Here is a 17,906-nt window from a genome sequence, read left to right as displayed (position 1 = left end):
GAATACTTTGGAGGGGGTATCTGTAGGCGTCAAAAAATGCTAATAGATATCCCAAGCATAGAGAAGATTACTCAAAAATTCACAAGAAAGGATTTCATGCTGTTTTGGAAAAATCAAAACAAGTATGAACTGTCTCGCCAGCGAGGCAGTCTTTGCTGTCTCGCCAGCGAGGCAGTCTTTGCTGTCTCGCCAGCGAGGCAGTCTTTGCTGTCTCGCCAGCGAGACAGTGTTGAAATAGTCAAAACTACATTTGTAACTGCCCTACACGTGTCCATTAACTGCCAAGGGACGTGGGAAACATCATGGGCGAAAATCACGTGGATAACTGCCAAAATAACAGAGTTTGAAACGTGAGAGAACAGTTACAGCGAGAAACTGCCATTTTCCGAGACAGCATTTACTGTCTCGCTGAGCGAGACAGCAAATTTACTGTCTCGCGGGTCGAGACAGCAAACGCTGTCTCGCCCAGCGAGACAGTAAACACTGTCTCGCCGTACTGACTTCTTCGATTGTGAAGTTTTTGCAGTTACAGACCCTTGAGGCTATAAATACCCCCCTAGGGTCACTTCTGACGAGGATCGAGCATTTGTTAGAGCATTCCAGAGCAGAGAGAGCAGAGATTTGAGTTCTTTTCTTGCAACGCCTTGAAATTAAGCTTCGACTTGATTTTAAGAAGAACGACTATCTTACTTCGATAAGATATCGTTTCAATTTCTACTTCGATAACGAAGTTAGAATCATAAGCCCCCTCTTCACGATCTGTGAATCGGCGGTCCACGAACCAAAGCGTTCCCGGCACAGGCAAAGTCCCACGAAAACGAGAATTGATAGACGATTTTCGTGTTTGTTTCTCAAGAGTTGTAATTTTTGTTTTGTTGTGTAGAAAAAGTCTTATAAAAAGATTATTCTTTCGAATTTGTTGTAATCGAACAAAGTTATAATGAATTCCACAACAGCGACTTTTGAACCAAACACTGAGCAAATATTATTGGTGATTTTACCTAAATATTAATGACACCAAAACCATATATACGTGCGCACAGGTGTACGAACAAAATGTAGTCGATGGATGTTTAATTGGGAGAAAAAAAAAATTGTGGTAAATTACAGAAGTGAAGAAGAGAGTACTGGAGCGGGCTTCACATTTTGAGGGAATCAACGATGATAGGGAGAAGGTGATGGGTTTTGAGTAGACAAGCCACGTTTGGCTCATTTCGATGTTTAATGCCAAAATCTGAAGGTCTAGGGTTAATAGGCCCGAATGGTATCGGGAGAAATGTAATAAGAGAGGAGAGAGAGAGAAATAAATGAAGAGGGGGGCTCTAATTTGCATTGGGATCCCTCCTCGTTCATTTCTTTCTATCTCTCTCCTCTCTTATAGAGTGCTCATGGGCACTCTGTAGAAAACCCGATAGCTCTATGTTAATTATGTTTCTTTAGGGCGGAAAAAATTCAGAAGCCAATAATAATGTGTTCATACGCCTTCGGTTTTGAATCCAAATATGGATATCGCTCGTTGAGCTTCCTCGAATGGGAATAAAAAAAATTGTTTCAAATAATCACAATATTTACGAAAAACTATTATTGCGCAGATGCTCGTAAAAGAAGCCTCACGGCGCCTCTCGCTCCACAAGCTGCTCGAGCATCCGTGGATCGTTCAGAATGCTGATCCCTCAGGCATCTACAGGGGCTGATCTCTAATTTGATAGCCTCTCTTTTGTTGTTCATTGAATATAACTCATGTATTTAGTGGGCTTTTTAAATCAAAGATTCGTTTAGTTAGCAAGCGATGAAGTCAAAGAAGGCAACTTACCGGGGAAATCTTCAGTCTGCCGCAATGCCTGCTCGAGGAAATGAGGCATATATTGAGGATTATTATGGGGATTAACTTGCATGCGAAATTGGTGGATGTACTGGGTTGTTATATGTATTTAGCATAAAGAACTAATGAATTTAAATCCGTTGTCTTTCACAATCTGCTGGTTTTCATCAGACATGAACTGTTACTGAGGAAACTGTGTTTCGGATTTATCGGGCTTGAGGCGCCGCTGAACTCTGGCGCAATAAGTGAGGTTGGATTATGAGAAGTTGGTCCCCATGCAACTAGCATCCCATCCTTGATTCCAAGGAATGCTTTTGAAATTTCTCAGTTGAGGGGCCAAAAGGAAAACCAAAAGGACATCTCTTGATGCAAAAACTAATACCAAAATCATAATACAGGCCTCATTCTGCTCTCTACATAATTAAATAGGTCATAGTTCAGAACATCTCTTATTTGTACCGGAAAATACGCCACCCAGTCCTATAGATTTCAAACGAAAAGGCTCAAAAGCTGAAACTTTGGGAAGAACGGAAGGAAAAAAGATCCATTTTACTGATGTCAGTTTCTAACACGCAGATCCTGTGCCGTTACTTTCACTCTCAGCGCCGTGGTTCTCAGTGTGTATATCATCCCCAGGCGTTTCATGATGACCTTCAACCGTATATTTTCCACTTCCCGCTCTCCATATTGATGTGGTTTCTGCTCTCTTTGCTGCCTCAATGTCTTCAGCACTTAGAAAACTAGGTTGGTTAGTAGAAGAAAGCAGCCTCGCCCACATCCTGTCAGTGATAACCACCTTGTTTCGTGATTCTGTTACTCTCTGCACAGAGCATTTATAAATTCAAATCGTCAGCTGATGCAAACATGAGCCTACGCTACTTTTGAAAAGTAAGAACATTAGATCATTTTGAAAAGTGAACTTACTGAATTGTGATCGTGCTGTCTTTTGAATATTTTTCACAATTTTTTAGCAGATAAGAAAATATGAGATTGCGTTAATAATTCTACTGCAGGGAGTTGTAACATTCAAGTTAAGGAGGAGCAGCTCCATGAAATTGAGATGATTACAGGAGCCAGAATGACGGTGACTCGCGTAAAGGTTGAAGAATCTATTTTCTCCTGATGTTTTTTTAAGTAAAAGGGAAGTTATAACTACTTAAAACGCTAGATGGTTTGACTCAGTAATTTAATAGTCTAATATGATTCACTCGCTAGTTGTTGTCTACATAACAAAAATGCTTCTAACTGAAATTTATCAAATTACAAGAATTTTTCTTGTAGGATAGTATGAATTTGTATGTACCAAATTCAAGATCTCATCACTGTGTTCAAAATGACACAAAGAAATATAAGTACACCCACCACCTAGAAGGAAACGGTCACAGAAACCAACTACAAACACACAGAAACACCCCAAAGACAATATAATCCACCTAACCTTTTGATGTGAGATGAATGCTCGCATAATAGAAAAAATGTTTTGCAATTGATATTTCATTGCAAGGGAAGAAGAGAGTGATACATACATAAAATGGTATGTAAGTATGTCTGCCATTGACTAGCCCAACGGTGAAACCAGTATATCCAGCCATTGCTCCGTGAATGGCACTATGAGCCAGCAGTGTGCAGTAGACATTATCAGATGCGATACTTGGAATTGCACGAATCATGTAAGTTGGATCTGCAAATAAAATATGTCCAAAGAGGTTAGACAAGGCACTTTAGAAGTATGTACTGAGCAACTATACAGATTTACCTATATATTTGAGAGTTATCTGCATCTTCCCCCTACGAGAGAAGTGATCCTGAGAAAAACAGGCAGCTTTATGATACAATGTCTAAAAGAGGCCTCAGATCTACTGGAAAGGACAATTACGTGTAAGATCTTTACTTGATGCAGATTACTTCATAAGGAAACAAGGTAATTAAGAAAATTTATTTTCCTTCGTTAAAATTAAACATATTGCGCAAACGGGATAGATCAATAGCAAACTATTGCAACTGTGGCGAAAAGCAAGACCAACATGTCCTCCTTGATGCTTAAATATCAATGTGCAAGGTGATTATGGTCTATTCATTAGCATTCAAAGATCTAATCATCAATTCTTCTAATTACAATGCATAAAGTTGAAGAAAAAAAACTAGATACTTTTTGGTGAAAAAAATAATCTTGTAAGTACCTTTATTTTCTGAGATAACCATAAGCCAACATCATGAAGCAGCTTATTTCCAGAGGCATCTTGATGATCATGAGTACTTTCAGCAATAAGCTCTTGCCCAGCACCCTCAGCAACGACAATAACCATGTGCCCATTTTCTTTAAGCCTCCTTTCTACATATTCATATAGTCCACCTTTTCCTTCCAGATAAAAAGGCGACTCCGGTATCAAACAGCAGTCCTAAGAGAGTCGGAAGAAAGGGAATTGAAAAGTAGTATTAGCGAATGAAAATAAAAAATCTAATGCTAGGAGCTGTTGTTACATGGATCACTCATGCTTACCACATCTCTGCTGGCGAGAGTAGCATACATAGCAATGAACCCTGCAAATCAAAGAACATAAAGTAACTCCTGTTATGTCAGGTTTCAAATTAAAAACAAAAAGCATCGTAGAATCACATGAAGATGAATGTGTACATTAAATCACAGTCTTAATAATCTTACTCCAAGTTAACAAGCTTCGCTATGGCTGGTTTTAGTAATAAAAATAAATTGTTGAATTGAAATAAACTGCAATCTCTTTAGTGCAGGAATATGAACTTGTTTCTTGCTGGTAATTTGGCGTACAAACAAGCATAAGCGTGAAATACTATATGGAAACAAACATGCATGTCGCATAATCACAAGACTTACCACTGTGGCGCCCCATTAACTTGACAACGCCAATGCCATTCTCAACACTTGAAGCTTCAACATGTGCTGCATTGATCGCTCTCTGGGCCTCCTCAACAGCAGTATCAAAACCAAAGGACTTGTCAATTACCTGATTTCAACAGCGTGAGTGCATAAGAAAATTAATGATAGAGAAAATTGAAGAATGCAGACTCATCATTCAAGCTATGGGACATGTGGGACCATAAATAGTGAAGAGAGTTACGGCAATATCATTATCTATTGTCTTAGGAATTCCAGCGACTGCGACTTTGAGTCCACGCCTTTGAATTTCCTGCAAGGACATTCGAGATTGGTAACATGCATGCTTCTTCTTCTTTACGAACTTCCTAAGAATTGAGTACTGAATAAGACTGATTACTTTGGAAAGGACAAAAAATGCTTCAGATTTCATGGTAGTTTAACATCTAATCTATATTTGTACCTCAAAAATCAAAGAGGCCCCCTTTTGAGTTCCATCTCCTCCAATTATATAAACCTGATATCATCATATACGTTAAATCAATACATTTTGAAAGGCTCAAAATTTTAACAGGAAGAAAAAAGAAGAAATATATACCTGGTGAATCCCACGATCCTGAATGCTATCAACTATTTTCATGGTATCATGACCTCCACGTGATGAACCAAGAATGGTACCACCTCGTTTGTGAATATCATTGACACTTTTTGGTGTCAAGGTAACAGTATTACGAGCATAAAAACCCTTGTATCCATCCTAAACATAGAACTATTCAGATTAGCAATGCTATTGTTTAACAGAAGCATGAAAAACATCTTCTAGCTACAGCAAATTTTTATTTTTGGCCAAATGAGTAAAAAATGGAAAGTGTTGTTTCAACGAGCTGCAAAAGATATAAATTCTTACTGTCAAATGACAGCACCTTAATGTTTAGCTTGATATGTTCAAGTCTTATTCCGGGCTCATTCACCATTTTAAACCATAAAGTCGTGGCTTTTGAGCATTGGTAGTCAAATCTGTCACTAAACCAAAACTCTGAACTCTGAAGCAGTGGTGAGGTTTAAGAGTCATAATTTTTTATTTTTAACACAATTTCACGGGCTTTTGCGCATTATTGGACTATATATGGCCTTATTTGAGCACAAGGGCAATTTCAATCTCTTCTTGCCATGATTTGCTCACTTTTTTATACTTTGAAGAAATAAATAACGGGGAATAAATGCCTTTCTTTTAAAAAAGGAAGTATGTTAAACAAGGAAAACCCCATTACATCTTACTGACATATGCTAACATTTTCTTTTTTATTTTTATTTTTTGAGAAAGAAAAAGGATGAAGCCCTAATGACTGGAGCTCCAGCCTACATATGCTAACATTAAGTCAGATATAGAGGTAACATTCTGCATAAGACCGAGATTTTATGTGAACTAAACAGTGTTCTTTTGAGTGACTAGTACCAAAACGCAATATTCTTCCGAAACTATAACTATCATTTTAGGTATGCCAAAGAGTAACAAATGCATCAAAATAACTGATATAACAACGCAAACCCATATAAATATTCAGCAGCAAGATCTCACCACTACACCATAAACTTCATTAACACCATACATGTGGCATAGGCCGCACACTATTTCCCTAATCACAGTATTGAGGCCCGGGCAGAGACCTCCACATGTTACAATGCACGCGTTCACATCATCTGGCTGAAAATACACCTGAACCATATAGAAAACTACCAATAAGTTGATTCTTGCACGTCAATTTCATAATTAATAGTTGAAGTTATATGAGAAACAACTGAAGAAACATGAGCGAGTACCTTCTGACGGGGTCCAGCTCGTCGAAAATGGGTTCCTCTTGCACTATTCTTCTGAACAACAACCTACACAGACCCAACTTCATTGTTAAGTAAAACTAACACAACCATAATAAGGTGGTGATCAAATAATTAAGCCTATGAAAAATCTTGAAAGAACTCACCTTCTGAGGAACAGTGTCACCTTCATTAACGAAATACTGCCTGCAAAAAAAATATTATTTTCTATTAATCCTCAAGCTTAGTAGCGCAGGTATCAAAATAAACAAAATCTTATGTAAATCAAATGAGAAAGGGAAAATAGACATACTTAACAACTGAATAAGCTGGATTATTCTGCAATGGATTAGGATATGTCTGTAATAAAAAAATAATAAAATGAAAAAAAAACCCAGATTGGTTACAACCTTGTGCAATAAAAGCGAAACGATTCGGATTCTACAAATCGAATAAAGCACAAAATTTCTAACTCGTCAACAAGAAATTGCCCTAATCAGTTACCATTAGAAGCTCAATTTCCAACTCAGATCCCAATAAATTAGTTAAAAATCACATCTTTAATGCATATTAGAACTCACTGGAAGATTTGGGATGTAATCGGTCAAATGAGGAACATCCTCGAGAACGTAACCGAACTCTCCTTCAGCAATTTTAACGTTGGACCTCCCATCAGCAGCCATTTCCTTGCTTAATCGAAGATCTCGGACTCGGCTCTAGAGATCTGATCGAAAACACAAGCGAGACTTTAAAAAGAGTGAGTTTTTGAAAACCAGAAAACTTTGACGTTTGATGAAAACGACTGAAAAAGGGAAGCGCTACTTTTTCCCGGTATTTTTTGGGAATTTTGTTGGACGGACTAGTCCTTAGTTTTCTCAAGAAACTACGATACTGCCATCGGCGAGAAGATGACAATCTGTGTCCGAGCGTACGTGGCGAATTTCTGGGTCAAGGGTAAGTTAGTAATTTGTGGGTCTGTCGGAGGTAAAAGCGGTTTTGCAGCTGGGCACGGCTTTCAAGTACGGAGGTTTTTCTAGAATAAATTAGCGTGGATCGAGTATTTGTTGGGCGTAATAAATTCAACCCGATTCCAGACGTTTGTGGTCGTGCCCATGGTATTTTCTAGCGTGTCCAGGTCTGTGGGGGATGCGGGCCCACGAAAGATAATAATGAATTGGGTCCAAATTCTGCGGATGCCGACCCAACCCGGCCCAACCCGAACCGCTCCTAAAACCCTGCCCTCAAACGTTTTTAGGGCAAAATCCTCCCTCCCTCATCTCCTTCCTCCGGCTTTTCCCGCCATGGCTCGAATCGTCACGCGAGCTCTCCCTCTCGCTTCGAGATCCTCTCATCTCCTCCAATCACCGATCTCAACATGGTCCCTTCCCTCTCAGCCGCTGAGATCTCCGATCTCTTCATTGTCGTCATCGCTGTCCCCGATCTCTTCCCATATCTCGACCGGCTCGTTTGATTCTTTGAGGAGAAGAAATCATGTCTCTGTGGGCTTGCGAGGGTTTCGAAAGACGAGGAGGCCGCAGGCGCCCAAGAGGAAATCGAGGCCCAAAGAGAAGAAACTGGAGCTCGAAGTCAAGATTTGCGTTGAGGAGGGGTTGCCTTGTGATCCTCAAGTCATGGTACTTTCATTGGTTTGATCAAGTTCGTTAATTTTGTGATTGCCTGGGTGGGATGATCCTTTTTGAAAATGCGCGTGCAGAAAATTTCAGAAATTTTGGCAGACGACGTTCCTTTGGCTATGAAAGTTGCATTTGATGGTCTCAGTAACTCGGAGTACAAAACCCGAGACACTTCGATAAGTGAAGTTGGTAGATTTGACAATGCCGAGCTATCTTTATTGCTCTGCAATGATGATTTTATGCAAAAACTTAATAAAGATTGGAGAGGTGTCGACGCTGCTACTGATGTTCTTTCAATGTCGCAACACATTCCTCTGCTTGATACTCCAACGGTATTGGGTTTTTTTTTTCCTTCAGCGGCTTTAAGAATTTTTGATACCTTGATGAACACATGACCTGATTCCTTTATCATTGCAGTTAATGCTTGGAGATATTGTAATCTCTGTCGAGACAGCTGCAAGACAAGCGGAAGAGAGAGGGCATTCACTTCTTGATGAGAGTCGAATTCTAATGGTTAATTCGAAACTTTCTTTTTCTTCAATAGCATCGCAGAATGTTAAATTTGATTTCTTTGAATGCTTATCTGTAGATTAGTTTATATAATGTGAACGCTTCTTCATATTTTGTTATGAAGGATAATGGCATTTCTTCTCCTATTTGTGCGTAGAGGCATATAAAAAAGAACTAGCTGCTCGTTGTTTCTTTATTTCAATTTTATAATCTAGTTCTTGAATTAAGATGTAAGATTTCATATTGTTGCCTGATCTGTATTACCAGAAAAAAATGTAAATCTATTAGTGTCAGAGGCCTTGTTTTCTCACATAAATAATCCACTACAGGTATGATCGTGGTACAATTGTTCAAGAATGAATGGTCCTTTAGAAAGATGAAGAGCCTACTGAAGGTTAAATAGGGGAGTGGTACATTAATGAAATCTTTTAACTTAAATTGTATGATACTAATTCATGAAATGCTATATTCTGACTCCTAATAGATTAATCAAAGAAATATGCCAGTGCGTTCCTGAACGTGATGGCACATATCAACATGTAGTGTGCTCATTCAACAGCAAATGGAAGGAGTGAATGATTCAACTTGTCGAGTCAAGACAGAACTGAAATTTCTTAGTGTAATTAGACATATTGATAAGCACCAACCAGAGTAATTGAAAAGTTAATCTTTCTGAATCTGTGATAACAGCTGAGCTCGAGCTCGGCATAACTTGATATTTTTTCTTGGTAGCTAAACCATGAAGGGCCTCTTGTTTTAGTCTTCTAACTATGCTAGTTTAACTGATTTAGGCATGTTGAACACAACTTCATCTTGCTTGTTCCATCGGAGCAAACTTGCTTGATCTTATAGTTTCAGTTTAACATTAAATCAAAGTCTCATCACTGCAATCATCAAATTGAAAACTTCCTGGCTTGTTACACTTCAAATTTATTTGTGCCTTACTGTTCAAGTTCATGGCAGGCAATCCATATGTATAATCACCGTAATTGATGGCGACACATTGTCGTCAATGCTTATGAGCCGGATCTTATACCTTGTGGTTAATTTTCACCTATTTAGTTAGTGGTTCGATTGATACTGCTGCTTAGGTTTAGCTGAAACCATCAGATGCACGGGAAAGAGGATTGATCTCTATCGTTTGACTTATAGATTTTTTTAAGATGAGAAAGAAGTTCAAGTATTCAGTTGCCTTCTCAAACACACGCAAGACACAAAACAAAAGAAGAACCTCAATGAGATATTATCAAGACATCATACAGTTCACACAAATTAAATGTATGTGTAAAGTGCAACACAACAAGGTCATAGATTATACGAACTAATTGGTTCAGCTTCACTTTAGGTTCACGGCTTATTGCATCTTCTGGGCTTTGATCACGAGATAAGTGAAGAGGCTGAGATCGAAATGCAGAAGGAGGAAGAACATGTTTTAAAAGGTCTTGGGTGGAAAGGCAAGGGTCTGATTGCGAGTGCATGTGATGACACAACAAAAGAAGGTCCTGATGGTAAGTTCTTAGCTCTTGTTTGTTAACTAGTGTTTCTGTTGATCCTTATATGAGTGTTTCTTGTCCCCTTTATCCTTGAGTTTATGTTGTATGTATGAGTATTTGATATTGCTTGGCAGTTTGAGAGTTTTTACATGAGTAGCTATTGAAGATATGGGAAAAGAAGGCATCAGTCTCTGATTTTGTGAACCAAAGTTCTGTCATATCTTCTGTTGATGTGGATATTGAGCATTAGTCATGTTCGGTAAGTTTGAATAGTATTAAATTTGTAAGATTGAGGGTATAACAAGAAACTACTTGTAAGCACTAGAGGATATTTGACAACTTGTGAGCACTATGACAAGGCGGAAGCTCTGTCTGATGAAACGGAAGTTTTAGTGATGAAGACAATGTTACAGAGTCCATTTACAAGCATATGCATTTTGATGCTTAGCATGGCATGCTGACGCTCAAGCTTGATCTTTTTTCCTTTTTTTTTCCTTTCTGTTTTTCTCCTTCAGTATCATTTCTTGTAATTTCAGTCTGTAATTGTAAAGTGTTGATTATTTGAAGCTAGGGGTACGAAAGGAGAAGCCTATCCGTGCTGTTGAATCGGAAATTGTTTCTCCAGACGTTATTATAAGTTTACCGAGCTTTTTCTGATGCTGGTCCCTCAAATCATTTTGGATATGTAGGGCTAGTCAATCCTCCAAGTTATACCAGACAGAGCAACAGTATTATTTTCTGCTAAAATCTTGATTCAACTTTAATTATCCATTGAAATTAACTATATATATATATATGTGAGAGAAATGGGTATGTTTGTTACCAAACACAAGTTTTTATGCTTAGTAGTGAGGTGGTATATTTTCCTCCACTTATTGAAATCGGGGTCCACATTCATATAGGTTAGGGATTAGTTGGGAATTGGAATAAGTGGATGAGAATATGATACCTCATTACCAAGCACAAAATTTGTGTTTGGTACCAAGTATATATATATATATATATAGAGAGAGAGAGATTAATGGGTATCTTTGACAAATATGATATTTTACTCTTTGACAATGATGTAGCACAATCCTAATCATGTTTGATTCACATGATGGGGATTGTGTCACATCATTGTCAATAAGGGAACCCCCTCCTTGTCAATGATACTCATTAATCTTATATATATGTGTGTGTCATCTACAATAAATGTATCATTAATCTCATATATATGTGTGTGTCATCTATAATAAATGTTTTGATGTCACATTAGTACTTCGACATTGCAAAGTTGATTACACACCTATAATAAATGTTTTGATGTCACGAAGTTTTTGGTGTCACAAAGTTTTTGATGTCACATTAGTACTTCGGCCTTGCAAAGTTGTTGTTTTTTTTACTTCGATGTCACGAAATTTATTTTTGATACTTTGATGTACTACACTTTCGCTACAAATATGATGATTTGCGCTTTAGTGTTCGTGAAGTTGAAATTTAAAATGAAAGGTTGAGACATCTAAGTGTTAAAAATAAGTCTAATGGCATCGAAGTTTTTTTAAAATAAGTAACAGTTTCATGGCATAAAAGCGCAAATTATCCTAAATTTTTATCCATGTGTAATGTTTAGAAAATTCTTAAAACTTTTATTCCATATAACCAAACATTTTTTGTCCTCCATTTTTTTTAGTAGTTGGGTAAATTACACTTACATATTGTATTGTTTACCCAATGTTGTATACAAATACCCTTAGTTGTAAATAGGTTCACTTAAACACCTTAAAGTTTCTAATTTTGCTTTTAGTATGCTTGGTTATGCAAACTTGAGAATTCTCCCAAATTTTGATGTGATACTCATATGCTAATTTTAGAACATTTTATCATTTACTAATTGGAGGAGATCCAAATTTTTGTTAAATTTAGTGTTAAGCATATCAAAATCATATTTTCAAGGTAGGATTGCGGAAGGTAAACAACATGGTATTTAAGTGTAATTTTACACAAAACAAAGGTGCGCCTTTTGATAGATTTCACTAAACCCCAATGAACTCTTAAAATGCCTCTTCATGTTGTTTATTGGTTCTAATTTATGAGGGTTATCTACAAAATTCCAAAAGTTAATGGTTTTTTTGGCAATTCCAAAAAGTTTAGGGGGTTTTTTGTGATTTTATGGGGTTTAGTGTACTTTTTATATATAAAGGTTTTTTTAATTATAATGAGGCCACGAGAATCGAACCTAAGACAGTGGAAGTCATATTAGAATCTCCCACGCATGTGGGTCATCGACAGTGCTTATATGTAAGGCTAAGTTAACCGTCTTTCTATCTTATTTTTATTTATTTCCCTTTAAAGTTCTTCCTACAAGTTTCTTCCTAACCAAGCATTAAAAAAAAAACTTATTTCTTTTTCTTTTTCTTTTCCATTTCTTTTTTTTTTCCTTTCACTTTACCTCAAACCAAACATAGTTTTGTTTCTTTATATCCACCTCAGTGACCTCACATCTAACTCAAAAGAAATTATGCTTAAATACTTTATAGTTTTCTCTACTTTGCACTTTTATATCATCACTTATATTTGGTACACTTGTATACTTTAAAGTTTTTAAAACTTTCACTTGTATACTCTCACTTGTTTTGGCAACCCCTAATTACTCTAAAGTTTTTAAAGCTGAAGTTTATGTGTTCTAGAATTTTTAGAACTTGCAACTAAATGTCCTAAAGTTTTTAAAACTTGCATTTAAATACCCTCAAGTTTGCATAGCTTGTAGTATTTACATAGTGGTTTTAAAAACTTCAGAGTGCTTGTTTTAATAACTTTAGGGTATTTACGTGTTCGTTCTAAAAACTTTAGGGTATTTAATTGCCATTAAAACAAGAAGATGTATAAATGCAAGTTTAAAAAACTTCGAGGCACATAAGTGCTTCCAAAACTAAGTGAGGTATATAAGGTAAACTATGGGGTATTAAAATGCAATTAAGCCAAAGAAATTACCCTCCACGTTTAAAGGCGGACGTGAAGGCCACTTATTCAATCGGATTAAATCTGCGGTTGAGGAGCATTTGAGATCCAGTCCTCCCTATTTATCTCCTCCTTCCTCGATACAAAATTTAAAGAAGCAGCGATCAAGCGAGCGAGCATTTGAAGAACCAACATAAATCAAGAAGAAGGAAAAAAAAAGGAAGTCAGAGAGAAATCGAAAATGTCGTGGCAGAATTACATCGATGATCACCTGATGTGCGACATCGACGGCCAGCGCCTCACCTCGTCGGCGATCCTCGGCCACGACGGAAGCGTCTGGGCTCAGAGCGAGAACTTCCCTCAGGTTCGATCTGTCATCTCCATTCTCTTTTAGGTTTTTGATTTGCGGTGTTCTTGAGCCTGCATGCTTGCGATCTGATCGAAGTCGCAGCTTTGATGCGATTTGATTTGATTGAGTTGGGGTTTGCTTTATTTTAGATGAATCTGAATGTGATTAGATTGATACAAAGCTGGTTTAATTAGTTTCTAATCGTCATCGACTGGTTCTTTCTCATTTAATTCTATGAATCAAAAAGTATGATCTGTAGGGGTGCATTCGGTCCGGATACGGCTCGGATATGATGCTTACCATATCCATATCCGCTTATCTTACCCATCTCGGATACGGATATACCTCGGTAAGGAAATTTTATATCCATATCCGTCAACCGAATATAGTTACGCATATAGATGCGGATATATAAACGGATATGCATACAGATACAAAATGGGTATGAGAAAACTAGATAGTATTGAGAAAAATATAGTTCATGTGATACAAAAGAGTTCGTTAATATGCTCATCATAACTGAAAAGCTAAGACTAGACATCTTGATCATCAAACTTAACCACAAAATTATAATCTAAGAATCGAAACTATCATAAGACTATGACCAATATGTATTCGGATATTTCGAATACATATACAGATATTTCACTACAAAACCATATCCGTAACCATATCCTATCGGTTATAGATTTGAGTAACCATATCTGCATACTAACGGATATGGTTACAGATATTTTTTCGGATACGGTTTGGCACCCCAATGATCTGGGTTTTTCATTGTAGTGAGATGATACAATGAATATTTTCCTTTGCGATGATTTACTATTTAAATTAGTCTTAATGTAGGATATTATCAGTGTGAATATTAGCATTTATGACATTTAGTTGAAAAGCACTAATGGGAATGATCAATAAGAACAATTGGTAATGCGAAGAAAGTACTGATTAATGATCGGTGGACCTGATTGGTTCTGGAATCGTCATGCTCGCGATCTGTTTGAATCGATGGTTTTGATGATATTTGATATGATTGAGCTAGGAGTTCCTTTATTTTTCATGGATCTGAATGTGATTGATTTGATATAAAACTGATCTGATTAGTTTCTAATCCTGAGGGGGTTGACTAGTTCTTTCCCATTTCATCATATGGCTGTTAAGATATGATTAGGTGTTGTCATCGTGCCTAGATGATGTAATGTGTGTATCTTTCTTGGCGTTGATTTATATTAAGATTACTGTTAGGGTGTTTTTATTCTGAAAATAAGCATCTACAACATTTTCTTAGATTGAAAGAATTACCTGCATTATCACTATCATAATTTTCTTGGATTTTCTAATTTTAATCAATGGCAGCTCCAATTTCATGGGAAGTAGGTCAGGCCCGTGAATAGGAGGGTGATGGTCCATATGTCACTAAAAATGATGAATTTAAATATTTTTCGTCGATGGCTTTGATCATTATTTTTTGAGTTCATGAAAGAGTTTATTGTGGTGATTTTTTTTCCTAGATCTTTTGCTTTCACTTGAATGTTTGGATCAGTTATTTTAACCTCCTCCTCATCCATCTGATTGGTTATACACACAAACCTTGATTATTCAGCATCTTTTGGGTAGTATATATGAGCCAGACTGATTTTCTTCATGAATCGTAAACAATACATAAGCCTTATTTGACCCAAATACTGTTAAACCATTTATAGGCCTGCACTGTTCAGCATTTTTTAAATTCTTAATGTAGCTACAATTACCTTGGTCGTAGACAGGAACGTGGACTTGACAAGTGCACGGGATACAAAGTAGGACATGAGGTCATGTACAAATATGTACACATATACAAACATACATATCCCTACATCTGAAGGCCAAAAAATATTTCTAATTATATAGTAAATAACCATGATTATATGCATATATAATATTTAGTATTAGTGTAGCTCAATGTATTTCTCCTCTTACATCTAACTTTATTTTAAACTTACCATAGTTTCACACAAGTCAATAATTTTACTGATTTTTCAACTAAAATTTAGCCTTTGGTACATGAATGGAAGTAAACATCACATGAACGTTTGAGAAGTACCAGTGTTTGAACACATGCTTTTATGCCTGATGTGTTGACAAATTCATTGTCTAAATGTCCCATAAGATATAGATGTAACTTATGTCAGTAGGTTAGTATAGCTTGTAGCATACCTGGTCCCAGTTTTATTGCACATTTATACCTTCAAGGTATTTGAGAAAGGGAAAGGATTATTTGGCCAAGATATGATGATCGATGGATTGGTACTCTTGTATAATTGGTTGTAGTGCGAATGGCCTTGCAGCCATGAACCTATAGCTTAGTCCTTCCACTGGGGCTATCGCTTTTGTCAAAATGATGGCCAAGAATCTCAAGATTTTCTTATGTTGTTTCTGTTTTTTTTTTTTGGTTTGTATTAATGGACGTTAAGTATGTGTTGTAGGTTGAAATATTTAGATGGCAATGGTTTTCCCTTACAAGGATTTACATTCCTCTGTTGATTTTATTTTTCTTCTGTAAGCTGGTTGACCTTCGTCTTCACCCATGCGTGTTAAGATCCTTAGTGCCCTATCCTGGTTTTAGTCTTTATCACGTACTAATAAAGAGCTATTGCATATATGCAGTTCAAACCTGAGGAGATCACTGGTATTATGAATGATTTCGCTGAACCCGGGTCCCTTGCTCCCGGTGGTTTATTTCTTGGGGGTGTAAAATACATGGTAATCCAAGGAGAACCTGGGGCCGTTATCCGTGGAAAGAAGGTGACCAGTTTATGTTTCTTTGCACTTCCTGTGCTTTCTTTACATGAGTTTATCACTTTTTCATCTTGCTCTCTGAATAACTTGAATGTAAATATTACGTTTTTTCCCCACTTTGAAAGCTAGACAGTCTCTATCTGAAGGTGAAGTTGTAAATCGGAGCAACATTCTATATAGAAAAGAGACCTGCATATTTCTCGGAGTTTTTGCCAATGGGAGTGTAAACCTCTAGTTTGTTTTTAATTCAGACAAAAACAAGAAACCCTTTTTTTGCTACATCCTTTTCTTTCTATTCCTGTTCAGCTTAGAATATCCACCGTGTTCTTGATCTGCGCATAAATAAGCCATGGGATACCATGAACCCCTTTGTTGTTGGCAATCATGCCTAATCTTTAAAGAATCGCTGAAATTTGTGTTCATTTGGCAGGGATCAGGCGGCATCACAATAAAGAAAACCGGCCAGGCCCTGATCTTTGGCGTATACGACGAGCCCATGACTCCAGGCCAGTGCAACATGGTTGTAGAGAGGATGGGCGATTTTCTCATCGACCAGGGCATGTAGTGCCGCCAGCACCACCAAATATCCATTTTTTTTTTTTACCCTCGTTGGGATATAGCGATATCGCCTCCTTTCCAGTTTTGAGCATATGACCATGGGCTAGTACTTTCCTGCATTTTGTTTTGGGTAATAATCTTGTGGAGAAATAGATAGGATGTTGGAGTCTTTGGGTTTGGTTCGGATAATGCGTTTTGTGTTTTTTTTTTTTTTTGGGAGGAATTATGCTGTGTTGCTTCCCCGTCTTTGTTACCGACAGAGCTGCATGTGCTCGAGTTTCTTAAAGAAATTTCGTGGTTTAGGGTGCTTGTATTTCTTACTTGAAGGTTTGTATCGTGCGGGTGAATGAAATTTGTAGCAAATGTTGAGTTAATGTGGCAGGCGGTCTCGATCTGAAACCCTTTCTTGCTTAAGGATAGACCGTAGCATCTTCGGATCTCCATCACCGACTAAAAAACCCCATGTTTAATTGCGGAAAAATTCCTCAAGGACCCAAAATAGGGGATCAATAGCGGGGACAAGTGAGGTGTCCCTCTCCTATTGGATAATGAGTTGACCATCATTAATGATGATCAACTCATTATCCAATAGGAGGGATATATCACTTGTTCTCCCTATTGATCCTATATTTTGGGTCCATGTAGCAAAGCTCTTAACTACTGTAGCTGAGATTGGAAGATATGCGTGTGTTTCCTGTTGGAACAGAGCAAGAAGTTTTCGATGGGGGCAAATAATGTTTGCTTGCTCGTCAGTTTGCACGTCTTTGTTCGCATTTCCTCTGTTTCCCGTAAAAATCTGCTTACGTGGAGCCACCCGAACAAAGTTTTATGGTTTCTGAATTTTTATTCAGCCCAGAAGTGAAAAAAAAAAGTTGAAATTGCTTACGTGGAGCCAGGATTTGAAGCGGGCGGTTGGGCTCCTAGAATTCCGCGGCGCGCGAGCGGACGACGCGAAGGTGTTTCCTATCTGTCTTCCGCCTGTAAAGGGCGAGAGCAGTAGTCGAGAAGATTCGGTTCGAGGACGCGAGCGGCGCGTGCGACTGTTAAAAGCTGTTTCTTGCAATGATGGATGGAGGTGTCATTTCTCTAAAAGCTGTTAAAACCTCGTTAATCTCTTTTTGGGGTTTTTTTTTTTTTTTTTTGGAAAAGATCTCTTTTT

At 37.5% G+C, this 17,906-nt stretch overlaps 3 protein-coding genes across 3 annotated transcripts; 2 read left to right on the top strand and 1 right to left on the bottom strand.

Annotated features, from left to right (window-relative positions):
- Positions 2,166-7,286, bottom strand: LOC109847172 (ATP-dependent 6-phosphofructokinase 6-like). The gene is made up of 14 exons (XM_020416417.1): positions 7,070-7,286; positions 6,802-6,848; positions 6,656-6,695; positions 6,495-6,557; positions 6,253-6,390; positions 5,272-5,430; positions 5,137-5,190; positions 4,918-4,986; positions 4,674-4,803; positions 4,323-4,363; positions 4,003-4,221; positions 3,579-3,627; positions 3,349-3,503; positions 2,166-2,642 (listed from the first exon to the last, which is right to left on the bottom strand). Exons 1-14 carry the CDS (start codon positions 7,169-7,171, stop codon positions 2,388-2,390), a joined length of 1,521 nt encoding a protein of 506 aa, XP_020272006.1. The 5' UTR covers positions 7,172-7,286; the 3' UTR covers positions 2,166-2,387.
- On the top strand, positions 7,731-10,782 carry LOC109847162 (endoribonuclease YbeY-like). The gene is made up of 5 exons (XM_020416408.1): positions 7,731-8,122; positions 8,203-8,454; positions 8,540-8,635; positions 9,978-10,140; positions 10,260-10,782. The coding sequence occupies exons 1-5, from the start codon at positions 7,790-7,792 to the stop codon at positions 10,262-10,264; spliced, it is 849 nt and encodes a 282-aa protein (XP_020271997.1). The 5' UTR covers positions 7,731-7,789; the 3' UTR covers positions 10,265-10,782.
- On the top strand, positions 13,191-17,128 carry LOC109847157 (profilin-1). The gene is made up of 3 exons (XM_020416404.1): positions 13,191-13,429; positions 16,058-16,195; positions 16,620-17,128. Exons 1-3 carry the CDS (start codon positions 13,307-13,309, stop codon positions 16,752-16,754), a joined length of 396 nt encoding a protein of 131 aa, XP_020271993.1. The 5' UTR covers positions 13,191-13,306; the 3' UTR covers positions 16,755-17,128.

The sequence above is a fragment of the Asparagus officinalis genome, chromosome 1 (assembly GCF_001876935.1).
Source record: "Asparagus officinalis chromosome 1, Aspof.V1, whole genome shotgun sequence".
NCBI classification, from domain to species: domain Eukaryota; kingdom Viridiplantae; phylum Streptophyta; class Magnoliopsida; order Asparagales; family Asparagaceae; genus Asparagus; species Asparagus officinalis.
This window is presented reverse-complemented; position numbering and strand designations above follow the sequence as displayed.

What these genes read in the sequence shown, in the direction of transcription:
- LOC109847162 (XM_020416408.1), top strand. Translation starts at nt 7,790, where the DNA reads ATGGCTCGAATCGTCACGCGAGCTCTCCCTCTCGCTTCGAGATCCTCT. An exon ending in CTCTGCTTGATACTCCAACG is followed by an intron (nt 8,455 to 8,539) that starts GTATTGGGTTTT and finishes TTATCATTGCAG; the next exon opens with TTAATGCTTGGAGATATTGT. An exon ending in ATGAGAGTCGAATTCTAATG is followed by an intron (nt 8,636 to 9,977) that starts GTTAATTCGAAA and finishes GCTTCACTTTAG; the next exon opens with GTTCACGGCTTATTGCATCT.
- LOC109847172 (XM_020416417.1), bottom strand. Translation starts at nt 7,171, where the DNA reads ATGGCTGCTGATGGGAGGTCCAACGTTAAAATTGCTGAAGGAGAGTTC. An exon ending in AGGATCGTGGGATTCACCAG is followed by an intron (nt 5,191 to 5,271) that starts GTATATATTTCT and finishes TGATGATATCAG; the next exon opens with GTTTATATAATTGGAGGAGA. An exon ending in ATACTTACATACCATTTTAT is followed by an intron (nt 2,643 to 3,348) that starts GTATGTATCACT and finishes TGCTCTGTGCAG; the next exon opens with AGAGTAACAGAATCACGAAA.
- LOC109847157 (XM_020416404.1), top strand. Translation starts at nt 13,307, where the DNA reads ATGTCGTGGCAGAATTACATCGATGATCACCTGATGTGCGACATCGAC. An exon ending in AGAGCGAGAACTTCCCTCAG is followed by an intron (nt 13,430 to 16,057) that starts GTTCGATCTGTC and finishes GCATATATGCAG; the next exon opens with TTCAAACCTGAGGAGATCAC. An exon ending in CCGTTATCCGTGGAAAGAAG is followed by an intron (nt 16,196 to 16,619) that starts GTGACCAGTTTA and finishes TTCATTTGGCAG; the next exon opens with GGATCAGGCGGCATCACAAT.